The 14,131-nt window shown below is 38.4% G+C and overlaps 1 protein-coding gene across 1 annotated transcript in view; it reads right to left on the bottom strand.

Annotated features, from left to right (window-relative positions):
• The window catches only part of Pten (phosphatase and tensin homolog), a 70,567-nt gene that overhangs the window by 43,787 nt on the left and 12,649 nt on the right, over positions 1–14,131 (bottom strand). The window contains exon 2 of the mRNA XM_034488286.2: positions 9,055–9,139. Coding sequence (XP_034344177.1) covers positions 9,055–9,139 — 85 coding nt within the window. The remainder of the gene's footprint in view (positions 1–9,054; positions 9,140–14,131) is intronic.

Raw genomic sequence — 14,131 nt, 5'->3', positions numbered from 1 at the left:
CAAGACTTGAAAGCTACTGAAGGTAAACTGGTACATCAAATTACTATTAACAAATGAACATCAAACTACTATTACTTCGGGATGTTAAATGTAATCGACGGCAACCACAGGGAAAATAGTTCCAGAATAAAAACCCCAAGAAATTAAAATACTTCATTATTAAACATCAAATGAACACAAAACACATTTATTCAGGCAAATCAGAAACAAATAGCAAAATGTAGAACATAACTCTCCCTGTATTAGTAAGTGTGAACAAGTTAAGCCCTCTAATCAAAAAACAGAGACTGAAAGGAAATATAGAAAAGACACAATCCAACAACATGCAAAACACTTTTTACAGGCATAAACAGATTAAAAGAAGGCAAGAAAAAAAACCTATGAAACAATAGAGTGAGATCAGTATAAAAAATACACTAGATACAAAGTATGTAATGAAAAAAACATTAAAAGTATAAATGCAGCAAGAAGATTCTAATAATTGTAAGCAATTAAACATCTAGTAAGACACCATCCAAATACATGAAGCAGCTTGGCACAGAGGCCTACCTCTATAATCCCAGCACTTGAGAGGCTGAGGCACAAGGATCAAGTTTTCAAGGCAGGCCCAGACAACATGAGACTCTGTCTTAACAAAAACAAAAAGTAAACCCAAATACATAATGCAAAATTTAACAAAATGAAAATAAATAATTCTAAAGTAATAATTAAACACTTTAATATACACAACAGTAGACAGATGAGAAAAAGTGGGGCTTGGGGCTAGAGAGATGGCTCAGTGGTTAAGAGCACTGACTGCTCTTCCAAAGGTCCTGAGTTCAATTCCCAGCAACCATATGGTGGCTCACAACCATCTGTAATGTAATCTGACACCCTCTTCTGGTATGTCTGAAGACAACTACAGTGTATTCATATATTCATAAAATAAATAAATCTTCAGAAAAAAAAAACAAAGAAAAAGAAAAAATGGGGCTTGAACAGCACAGTAAACCTAGTCAGCTCGCTCACACTCACTCACACACCTACTCACTCACTCAGACGACACACTGCTCAGCAACACAAGACATACCAGCTTCCAGATAAACTGCATGTTCAGACACAAATGAACTCAATTGTTTAAAAAAAAAAAACTAGATATCAAGTCAAGAATAAATACAAATAAACAAACATCAAGTAAGGTATTTTCCTTTCTACAACAAAATATTGGAAACCAGTAGAAGAAAAAGTAAAGTTTTAAAACATTTGTTAGCCGGGCGGTGGTGGCGCACGCCTTTAATCCCAGCACTTGGGAGGCAGAGGCAGGTGGATTTCTGAGTTCGAGGCCAGCCTGGTCTACAGAGTGAGTTCCAGGACAGCCAAAGGCTATACAGAGAAACCCTGTCTCGAAAAACCAAAAAAAAAAAAAAAAAAAAAAAAAAAAAAAAGGAAAACATTTGTTTATTATTCATAATTCCTGTTAACTAGAGACTAGAATTCTATGATCCTATGATGTATTTTAGAAAAATGTTAAGAGAATACAAATACTCTTTATTTTTAAGCTTTTAAAAGTTTTACTTTATGTGCTTGAGTATTTTGACTCTTGTATATATGTGGAGCACATGAGTGTCTGGTGCCCTCCAGAAGAGAGCATCAGATCCATGGAACTGGAATTACTGACAGTTCTGAGCCACCATGTGGGTTCTAGGAACCAAACTTGGATCCTCTGCAAAAGCAGCCAGTTATCTTACCCTCTAAGTCAGTAGCTCTCAACCTTCCTAATACCATGACCCTTTCATACAGTTCTCCTCATGTTGTGGTGACCCCCAACCACAGTTATTTTTGTTGCCACTGTTATGAACTGTAATGTAAATCTCTGTTTTCCAACAGTGTTACGAAACCCCTGTGAAAGGGTCATTCAACACATACTCACAAAGGGGTCACAACCCACAGGTTGAGAACCACTGCTCTGACGTTCACTTTCAATTTTACAATAATCTGCTGAGTACTAAAATCATGCTGTATGTGTACTAAAAAAGCAAAAATATATAGAATCAGTTACAGTCTGTGGTGATTTGAATATGCTTGGCACTATTAGGAGGTGTGGCCTTGTTGAAGGAAGTGTGTCACTGTAAGGTTAGGCTTTGAGACACTCCTCCTAGTAGCCTGAGGACAGTCTGCTCCTGGCTTTCTTTGGATGGAAGATGTAGAAACCTCAACTCCTTCTCCAGCACCATGCCTGCCTGGACACCAGTGCTTGCTGCTATGATAATGGACTGAAACTCTGAGCCAAGCTTCTGCAGTTCAAATCACTCCCAGCAACAAAATCTTTCATATTCCAACTAGGATAGCCCATTAAGCCCCACTGCTTTCCAAATCCAAAGTCCCAAAATCAACTTTTCTTCCAAACAAAAGCATGGTCAAGCCTATCACAGCAATACCTTAGTCCTGATACCACCTTCTGTCTTAGGTTTCCATTGCTGTGAACAGATATCATGACCAAGGCAACTCTTAAAAGGGACAACATTTAATTGGAGCTGGCTTACAGGTTCAGTCCATTATCACCAAGCAGGAAGCATGGTGGTGTCCAGGCAGGCATGGTGCTGGAGAAGGAGCTGAGAGTTCTACATCTTCAACCAAAAAAAGCCAGGAGATGACTGTCCTCAGGCATCTACGAGATGTCTCAAAGCCCAACCCCACAGTGATACACATCACTCAACAAGGCCATACCTCCTAACAGGGACACTCCCTAGGCCAATCTCAGCTCCTGACATGCTGCAAAGACCTCTATTGATCCGTGTCTTTCAGTCACATAGGGCAAGCCCCTCCACAGGTAGAAGGTGTGACTACAGGCCTCAGCCTCAAGAGATTTCCATATTAATGAGATACCTGAAAGCCAGAGGGTGTAGCCAATTAGGTATTCCTTCCCAGACCCTCCTCCTTACAAACAGTATTTAACCAAAGGCCTGCCCTGGGGATTGGGGGGGGGGGGGGGGGAACAGCCAGATTCATCCACCATCCGCCATGACAATAAACATTTTAAACCATGGACTTCCTCATGTCTTTGCCCCACCCCTACCCCCCCACCCCGCCACCACCGTGAAGAAGGCCTTTAACTAATGAGCCGCTGCAGCCAGCAGCCACCACCGCCGCCACCTATCCTCCCGCTGAGGACATCTCTGCGTTGCAGCCACGGAGGCCACAGATTCAAGCAAGTTAGCTGAGCCAGCCAAGTGAGTAGAGTAACCAAGAGTCTCCTTCGCGTGGGGCACTGTCGGGCTTTCTCTCTCTCCCCCTCGTTCCTCTCGCTCTCTGTTCTTCCAAGGACAAAGACCACCGGCCTCCGGGTCCACTCAGGAGCCCTGCTCCCATGGGACCTTCAGACTAAGATCTCTCCACACCCAGGCAGAGCCCCAAGCAGCTTCTCAGCCCAGCATCCGCCCTGTGCCGCATGGAAGGAGCCCAGTCAAATTCCCGCACTTCTGCTCCCCAGAGCTGTGGTTCCAGCAGCACTGGGTTGGCAGACACTTGGGAACAGATCCGCCCAACAAGACCCACGCCCGCCCCCAAGAGCGAGCTATCAGTCCCACAGTCAAGCACATTCCTTGGCCATGGTGTCTTCTCACAGCAGTAGAAACCTAAGACTCAGTCCTTAATGGAGAAATGGTAACTTAACAATTTGTTTAGTGCCAAAGGTCGGGCATTACACAACCCTAGTTGATCCATCACACAGGAATGCTGAGTTCAGTTTTGACAGCTTTTTCAGCTTTTAAAAATAAGCTAGAAATACAGGTTTTTGGAAACTTCCTGATTTTTAAATATAGTCTAGATTTGGGCAAGCGTTTCTAGATTCTCTCCTTAGATATACAGGGAAACATAGATATTAAAGAAAGCTGCTTTGAGTATTGCACAGTGGCAAAGTACCTAGTAATGACTTTGAGTTCAACTTCCAGAACTCCACCCCTCCCCCGACTAAAAAAACTTTTTAAAAACTGAACTTTTGCTGGGCAGATCACATGATTATACACTGAGCACTCTAAGAAGACAAAGTCAGGAGAATTTTGAGTTCAAGACTGGGCTTAGCTACATAGTCTTAAATATAGTAACAAACAAAAAGAAAAAAATCACAGATTTTTTTGGAATCTCACAGACATGGACTCAACTTTCAGTCTCTTGCTACTTCCAAGCTGTGGCAACTGAAGACTCTAATTTCTTTTAAGGCACTTATAAAAGTGAAACAGGGATTAGATTCACTCTACAAACTTAGTAAGATGGTATATGGAAACTAGTTATACGATAGTTAACAGATATAAATAGTAAATAAATAAATGTACAGACAATATTATCCACTACTTAACAGCAAAGCTAGTTTGTGCTCATAACATTATTATGTCCAACACGCTAACTCTCTCCATGAGCAGGAGCGATAGCCAGCAAAAGTGAGAGGCAGCCAGGAGCTCTGAGGAGTGATAAAAAGATTCTGGAATTGGTATCAGTGGTGACTGCATCACCTCTGGCTATACTGTGACAATACTAAATGTAAATGTCACTCAAATTACAGTTCAAAACAGAGACTGCTATGTGAATTCACTTTAATTTTTTTTTTTTTTGGGGGGGGGGGGTCGAGACAGGGTTTCTCTGTGTAGCCCTGGCTGTCCTGGAACTCACTCTGCAGACCAGGCTGGCCTCAAACTCAGAAATCCACCTGCCTCTGCCTCCCAAGTGCTGGGATTAAAGGCGTGCGCCACCACTGCCTGGCTTCACTTTAATTTTTTTAAGTGGAAAAGAGGCAGGCAAACTGAAAAAAGGACCAAGGAATGTTAGAATGGAAAAACATAAGTAATATTCTTTCCTACTCATCATTATCATTCATTAAATCCTGTTCATTATTTAATGGGCCTCTGAATAATCTGTGTTAAAGTCTTAATTCTAACTGATAATCAATAATGATGCTAGAATAATAGTTCTTTCTTATTGAAAATCAACACACAACTAAATTTGATTAACAAATGTACATATAATTAAGAATTGAACATTTGTAAAGTTTCTTCAAAAAGAAAATATATATGCTAGCAGCCAGGAAACAGCACTCTTGAACCTATAACAGGTTACACATGGGTGTACAAGACAGTAATAGTTTTTTGTTAAATCATTCTGTTGTAATTCTGAGCTCTGATTGTTTCCTTATAAAAACTACAGGCAAGCTGGGCTTGCTGGTCATGCTTGTCCACCCATAGGGGGAGGAATAAAGATCATGAGTTCAAAACCAGCCTGGACTATACATAAGTTAGCCGGGTCGGGCAACATGCCTCGACCTCAAAATACATCAAACTTAGAAAACAATTTTGTACACCTAACTCATTTTCAACATTTTTCCAAACTGAGCTCCATGAAACACTGTCTAGGAAGATGAGCGTTAGCAAATTATGAAAGGAAAACAAGAGAACACAGAGAAAACATAAAAGATGGGGAAAGAAAAGTACACCTGGTGGCACTGTACTAAACGTTTTGTATAAAGAGTAGTTTGTGTCTGTAGCACCTACATTTTCCCGAGTCATTAGGGGCAGAATAGATCACAAGATAAACTCCTTAAACACAGCATGCACCAGTCTATTCAAGACTGCTTAGATTTAAAAACAGAACTTTCATACTAGCCTGAGGGACAATGTAAAAGCACAAATCAAGCTGAGTGGTGATGGTGAATACTTTTAATTTCAGCACTCAGGAGTCAGAGGCAGGCAGATTTCTGAGTTCGAGGCCAGTCTGGTCTACAGAGTGAGTTCTAAGACAGCCAGGGCTACACAGAGAAACCTTGTCTTGAAAAAAGAAAAAAAAAAAAAAAAAAAAAAGAAGAGTAAGTATCGTATCAGAACAAAACATGGTTTTGTATCAACCCCCCCCCTTAGTTGCAAAAAATGAGAAGATGAAAAAAAAGGAAGCAGTTAAGAGGAAGAAGAAGAAAAACAACCATTGTGGAAGCCTCCTCAGTCCCTCCTGCCCTGCCTTGTCAGCTCCTTACATTAAGCAAATCACCTGTAATTAGAAAGACAAGATCTAACTCTGGCTGCCCCTCCATTTCCAATTGTTTATATGAATCCCAGATCTCAAATGGAGAAGCTAAATATTTTTCTCAAATTTTGTAGATCTCAACTATGAAATTTTACTTATCGTGACACACTATATTTTCCAAACCGTTACGCACAGAACAATTTAAGTTTACCTCACTCCAAGTAATGATATAGTATAATAAGAATAAGTTTTATGTAATATTTATTTGGGAGCAATATAAAACAAATATGAAATAAGATAAAATAAAAATATTTTAAAATATTTTTGGACACCCTACTAGACAAAGCAAAAAAAAATTAACTGCAAAAAAAATTTTATTAATAAAAAAGTAAAGATGTTATAGTTTCCAATCTGAAATCCCCCTCCTAGCCCGGTTGTGGGACCTTTTGGAAGTGAAATCTGACAGAAATCAGTCACTAGGGGCAGATATCTGAAGATTTCTCTGGTCCCTGCTTCCTTCCATAACCATGAGGAATTACTGCCAAATACTCCGTCTACCATGAACTCTGCCCCAAACTCAGGATGCCATGGACCTGGAGGGATGGAGTGTCTCGGCTCTCCCTCCTCAACCATCACACCCAGAAATCCTCTTCAAACCATGAGGCAGATGAAACCTCTCTTACATTACCTGCTTCTTCCAGGCTATCTGGTGATATGAAAATGAAAATACTTATACTGAGATGTTATCAACTTTAAAGCAAAAGGAAGCACTATTGATTGTAACTAATATCACCAACATAGTGTGAACAAATTGAAGTAATCAGTTATTTAGATATTGGACACAAATGTTCTTTGAAGAAGTCAATCCTAAAAGGCATTTTAATTAATTATTTGTAGGGGCTAATGTTATGGTGAGGCCTTTGATCCCAGCACTCAGAGGCAGAGGCAGAGGCAGAAAGACGCCTATGAGTTCAAAACAAGGCAGGTCTATATAAGGACTTCCAGGCTAGCCAAGGTTACTTATTAGTTCAGACCCTATCTCACAAAACAACAAACAAACAAACACAAAAAAAATTATTTGTAGTCACCTTAGCTTGGAGGAAAAAGCAAATCTTCCTTTCTAGTCACTATTCATCCTTTATTATAAAAGAGGGTGGGGGCCGGTAAACAGAAGTTACCCAGGCCTTAATGGTCATTTATCTTAACAAACAAAAACCAATATGGAGCAGTTCTAACTCCAGCTGATTCCCCATTGCTGCTATGCTAAAAATATTACAGTAAGAGGCTAAAAGAACAACTAATAATACAGATAGGAGATTACTTTCTTAAAAAAATCTGAGAAAACCTGAAAAATCTGAGGTTAAATTAAAAAAAAAAACTAGATACATAAAGCTAGAGAGAATTATTTTCTGTCATAGTTACTAACTATAAAATGAATGAGCAAATCTCTTAATTTGCAAGCATAAGTACAGGATTCATGAAAGCAGAAGACTCAGGACCAAACTTGCCAACACAACATATTTTTGGCTAAGTTACTGTAGTATAAGGTCTAATGACCAGGGGTAAAGGTCTAGAAAATAGAACTGTAACCAGAATGATAATCTAATTGCCCTCACTGTTAAGTATGTAATCCATACTTAACAAAAACCAACATAAAATTAGCACGGCAGCTTAGTCAAAAGAACATGACGTGACCAGTAAACTTCCCCTCCACTCAAATGTCTTGCACCCTTTTCAATACAGCTCAAGTACTAATTTGGTTTGGATAAATGGGTCCTTGGCTGAATGTGGAATGGTGTATCTTACAAGGCATAAAATGAAAGACAAACAATTCTGCACCAAAGCAGAAAATAATTATCTGCTAACCCGTATCTGGCCAAACTGCCGCTTACTATACTCTGCAACTTTCAGTTCAGAAATGTCCTCTTTTCCTTTTTCTCCGTGGCCTATTTCACTTTCTCTGCATCACCACTGACTTGAGCTACTGTTCCTGTGGGTCTGCCATGCTAAGGACCTTTCCACTGTGTTCTACTAAATTATGAGAAGGCAAATGTATTTCCTTATTGTTAAAGGCTTTTAACAGTTACCTCTGACAGGATAACCTAAAGTTTAATGAAAACTACAAAGCAGTAAGGGGTTTGGGGTTTCTTTTGGTAGACTTTTATAGATGGTGAAACTTAAACCTGAACAAAACATAAATAATACTATAATTGTCTAAACAAGCACAACTTAATACAGTAAAAATTAACCACTTGGAAAACTTGACAACTAGCTCATCTAAAGGCATAAAATCATGCAGTACTACAAAAAGCACCCTACATCTGCATGACACTCTGTAAGTTACAAAGTGCAAATATAGCAAGACTCAGTATTAATGAACTGTTAAAATACTATTTTGTAACAAAAATTTAATGTTCATTTACTCATATAAATAGATTTTTATTCTAAAATTAGAAAATATTGTAAGGCTAATTTGCCCAATAGGTAATTTCATATATTCTTAGGTCATAATATATTTTTAAAGTGGGCCTAGAGAAACTCTTTTCTGAACTAAGTAACAATTAATTACACTTGGAAATTTTGTAAAATTATGAAACTCTTCATTTAGTCTTTCGTATGTCCAACAAGTCCCTCTATACTCATTGTATCAAACACTACTGCAGATATGAGTTCTACATTAAAAAAACACATCAATCACCCATGCCTCAGTGTCAATAACTAAACAAACCTACTAAAGCAAGGCCTAACCCAAACGTAAAATCAAAACCTCAACCTCGTACCGTAACAGAAGCCAGGGGACTAACCTGGTAAGAGGCATCGTATGAAATGCAAAAAAAATCATCCTGACATAAATAAACATGATTATATATAAAGTCAGTTCTTATCCAGTTAACTGCATCCAGCTGAGAGCTCTCAGATGCTTTAGGTTAAAACTTTCAGAGTATTACCAAGACAAAACAAAGTCTACATCATAATGCAAATACTGTTCTGTGTTTTAGGAATCTTTTCTAAATAAAACACATCAATATAATTTATTAATATATGAAATAGAAAATCAAGAGTACTTACCTTACTACATCATCAATATTGTTCCTGTACACACCTTCAAGTCTTTCTGCAGGAAATCCCATAGCAATAATATTTGGATAAATATCTGAATTATTAAGTTAAGGAAAAAACTAGAATATACAATGACACAAATATGCATGCACTTGAAAACATCGGCTTTTCCCACTATAGCTATAATTATAGAAGGTTGTCAAATGTACTTGTCTGCTCCTTGAGCCCTATAACCCGGACAGTCACTCACCATCCTTAGACTTCAAGTTCCTACTCCACACAGTTAGTCAAGCGGTAGTGATAACCTGGTCCCTGACACTTGTGACATCATAATACTCGACTGAGGTTGAAGCCTAGATACTTTCTTCTCATCAATGTAATTAATACTTAGCATGTCCATCAATTTCAATTGTGTTACACACCAGTTAACAAAAAAACCCATTTCTATATTCAGGAAGAATTTATTTCCAATTAACTAAAAATCTACACTTCATGAATCGTGTCCATCTTTCTAGCTCTCAATTGTTCTGGGGCTCCATCAATTCTCTCTCATCAAATATTTACCAACAAGACTTTCACATCGACTATACCAAGTTTGCCACCTTTAAAACAACCACTAAAGATCTCTGCCTACATTTTCTGGATACATTTGCTTCCCACATATAAGTCAGTAATCGGCTTTGGCCATAGACACTACAAAGGCAGAGCACCATCTGTGATGGCCAAGTATCTTTAACATCAAGTCACAAAGCCTTTAGGTAAAAATGTTAACTTACAGGAATAATATAGATGGATAGGCTAAATATCATCATGCAAGAATAAATGAGACAAACTAAAAAGTCCGTAGGACATGACTGGGCATCTTCAGCAAGTCAAGTTATACCTTTAAGGTTCCTAATGCATTCAGTGCATGTATAGACACATATAGACTTTAATAACATTTTCTGCACCAGAAACAAGTTTTCTAACTGTAAGAATACATAAATTCATCTCAACCAAAGAAGAATTAGAAAAGTTCCAAATAAAATGATTACTACTTAAATGTTACAAACATTAACTGTCATCTATTACTCTAAATTAAGAGTCACATCTAAAACTATAGCTCTTCTTTAATTATTAAAACATGCTGGTTATATTATGTTCAGTAATTGGGAGGAGGGGAGGCAAGCAAAGAGATTTAACCAAGACAAGAGCAATACAACTTCTGAATCGTTTTAAAAACAATTCAACTTTTAATACTGGAGTTTTCCATAAAGATTGACTTACATTGCAAAAAATTCAATTTTCTGAACACCAACTTAAGAAAAATGGGAAATACAAACAAAAGACTAAGTCACCAGAATGGAGCCCCAAACAGTGGTAGTCATCTCTGAAATCCCCACCCAAAATATTATAAATTAATTTTGGTCAAAATATAAATTCAGAGGTTAGAAGAGACAGCTCGGTGACAGAGAGCTTTACCTAGCATAGGCAAAGAACCCTTGGTCCTACCTAAAAACACTAAGAAAAAAACATATGTACAACCGGTATGCACACAGACACTTAAGGATTTAAATAATCAATGATTTACTGAACAATGCATCTAAGAACTGACTTTTATTAAAAGAAAAAATATTACTATTTCCATGAAATGCGGCCATTCTACCTAGAACTAACTTCAAATTTAGCTTTGTGCTGTATTCATGAACCAAACAAGTTGGTAAATGACTGGGTTAATTTCCTGACCTCTTTTCTGCTGTTGCTAACCCTAACACTACCTCAGAGCGCTAGCCCCAGCTTAGTTACCTTCCTCAAGACAGGCACACAGACCTACCGTGGCACTAAAAGTACTGCTGTAGTTTTTTAAATGAAGATGTTTTCAGAGGGAGAGATTAGCTCTGTGGAAGTGTGTATAAAGCAGCACCAACGAGTATTATGTTGGGTAGCACTCACAGGAGCCTTATCATACACTGGTGACAGAAGAAAACACAGGGGCATTGGGAGAGATGACCCAGCAGTTAAACATACTTGCTGCTCTTGCAAAAAAAGGATCAGGTTTGGTTCTCTGCACCCATATCAAAGTGAATACCAGACACACATATGGGGAAGAGACATGTTTGCAAGCATAACACTCATATACATAAAAAATAAAATTTATATTAGAAGAGATATACTTAAGTGGCTAGAATGGTCCAAGCAGAGAACTGCAGCAGAGACAGAAATCTATCCAGGAACAAGAGCCCAGAGCAACATATAAAGACACACAGAAAGGATGCAATTTACATAAAACAGACAAAGGTTTAAGGATGCTGTGGCAAGTAGTTTAATTTACTCAGGCATATATACATAAATGGAGTCATAGTCAAGAACAAGGGAGCACTCTGCAGAGAAAACTCCTGAGCATGGCCCGTCAAGTCAGCAGACATCAGGACCTACCTGCATTTACCATTTCTGGAGCTTCTTCCCTTGCTGTCTGCCAGTCCTTTCAACCAGTGGCACTGAGCACTTACATGTTACATATTACAAAGAAAAATCCTTAAAAAAAGGAAGGGGGGAAGGAAGGGAGGAAAGGAGAGAGGAGGGGAGAGAGACAGAAAGAGGAAGAGGGGAGAGGAAGGGAAGAAAGTGGAGAAAAAAGAAAAAACTAAGGACTAAAGGGGCTTTAAAACAACAAGAGTAAACACTAGATGGTGGTGGCTCCTGCCTTTAATCATAGCACTCTGGAGACAGAGGCAGGCCGTCATCTGGGAGTTTGAGGCCATCCTGTTGGAGAGATTGAATTTCAGGACAGCCAGGTCTATACAGAGAAACCCTGTTTGGATAAGCAGGTAGGCAGGTAGGCAGGTAGGCAGGTAGGCAGGTAGGCAGAATATAGACTATGTAAGTGTTTAATAGGTACCAGACCCTATTCTAAGCATGGAATGAATATTTCCGTTTGATACAGAACACCAACTTTGCAACATAGAGATGGCAACTTGAGGTAAATCTCTCAGTGTCTGAGCTTCATATGCTAGTTTCATTCTCATGTAAAATAATAGTACTTCTTTCATTAACTTTCTTGCTAATTGATTTGAGTAAAAAACTCTGATAATATCTTTAATCTATAAAACTACAACGGGTTCTGTAGCTGTAACTAAGAGGTTATTATAATTAGAGTTCTTCACATCAAGTGTGGTGGCACAAATCTACAGGAAAAGAAGTTCCAGGCCAACCTGGTCTACACAGCAAGTTCCAGGCCAGCCAGCCAGAAGTATAAAACCTTGTATCAATTTAAACAAAACAAAAATAAACAAACAAAAACCCTGCAAAAAATTGTATTCAGGCAGCAAAACACATGCGACTGGTGCCAGCAATCTCAGCACTTAGGAAGCTAAAACCAGAGGGTTGCATGTTGAACATCAATCTGAATATGCAAACCCTGTATGCAAATATTAACTGATAACAGATTCATTGCTAGTAGTTTTTCTACTTAATAACAATACTATAAATTGGTGCATCTGACAAGGAATCTCTAAAATACAACTATAAAACATGTATGTTTTCATTCTGTTCCAGCAATATAGTTGAGGAAAATAAACCACACACAAAAAAAAAAAGTCTACAAAGATTCAGAAGTACAGAATCAAGCCATGGCATTTAACATGCTGGTAAAAAAAAGTAATTATAAACAGCTTTAAAAATACTAGGCCAGCCGGGCGTGGTGGCGCACGCCTTTAATCCCAGCACTTGGGTGGCAGAGGCAGGCGGATTTCTGAGTTCCAGGCCAGCCTGGTCTACAGAGTGAGTTCCAGGACAGACAGGGCTACACAGAGAAACCCTGTCTTGAAAAACCAAAAAAAAAAAAAAAAAATCACAAATAAAAAGTAATAGATAAAAACTCCATTTGTGAAAAGACAACCATATCAAACACTGACAATGACTATGCAATAACAATATATATCATAATAATGTAAACATATGCGTTAACTAACATAATTTCCAGTGACAAACTTTCTTCTTGTGGGAAAAAGGGCGTCTTGGCCTGAAGTGGTCTGCAAAGTGCCAGGAGGGAAGTTAAGCTCCTCTTGTTCCTCCTGTGTCCCCTAAACCCTGGTATTACAGGCACCACACCCAAGAGCCAGTAACAACTGTTGACACAGACAGAATCCACCTGGCATGGTAGGACATGACTGTAATGCCAGTTATCTGGTAGGGGTGACAGGAAGGTCCACTTATCAGTTCACAGCTAGCCTGGATCAGTGACAGACTTACATATGGAAGTCCCTGGGTATCCCTAGCACATTTTGTCCATTGAACCCTAAGGTTTAGAATCTTTTAAAAAGTGATTCCAATCTTATATACACACTGATATGAATAAACTCAGTTTAAAGACTTTATTTTTCAATTAATATAGTATTCTGAATTTCAACTAAGTTTAACTTATCAAGTCCCTTATAAAGTCAGCAACTTTGAAATCCAAAGTAAGGTTTATTGGGCATATTTACTGATGACTTACTAGTCATCCTTACTAGTTTTCCACCACGTTTTTCTTCCTAGAAGTTAGTTATGAAATAACATGCCTACCACTGCTCAAGCCACATGTGAGCCTCTAAAACTTATAATTTATAATGAGTTTATAAAGCAATTAGCTTCTTCTTCCTATGTCTCTGGAAAATATGAAAAGACTGGTTTCCTGTTTCAGAGCTCCACTGCAGTTAAACTGCATACAAGTGCACACACACGTACACACATCCATGCACAACGCTGTCTCTTTGGTTCACATACACATACATCCATGCACATGGTTTTCTTGATGTTAAAAAAACCATATAAGATTGACCACTAATGACAAAATACGAATACAACTTCTCTAAAAGCCTTCATAAGCGCAGAAGCCCAACATGTACTAGGCATAGTGCAGCTTTATGAGAACTAAGGCAAACACAAACTCCAAATTGTCTACAGAAAAACAATGGTACATACAAAAGATTATAAAAATTAAAGCTGTGATTAATCCAACATTAGCAAAAGTTGAGATGTCTCTAATGCTCTAATCTTTATATTTGATGTTAGATGTCTAAGTTACTCCTGCAATAGGCTGCTTAGAAACAAAACAAAACACTAAGTT

This window comes from Arvicanthis niloticus, chromosome 1 (assembly GCF_011762505.2).
Source record: "Arvicanthis niloticus isolate mArvNil1 chromosome 1, mArvNil1.pat.X, whole genome shotgun sequence".
In the NCBI taxonomy this organism is placed as follows: domain Eukaryota; kingdom Metazoa; phylum Chordata; class Mammalia; order Rodentia; family Muridae; genus Arvicanthis; species Arvicanthis niloticus.
Note: the sequence above shows the minus strand (reverse complement) of the source record. Positions and strands in the feature narration are given on the sequence as shown.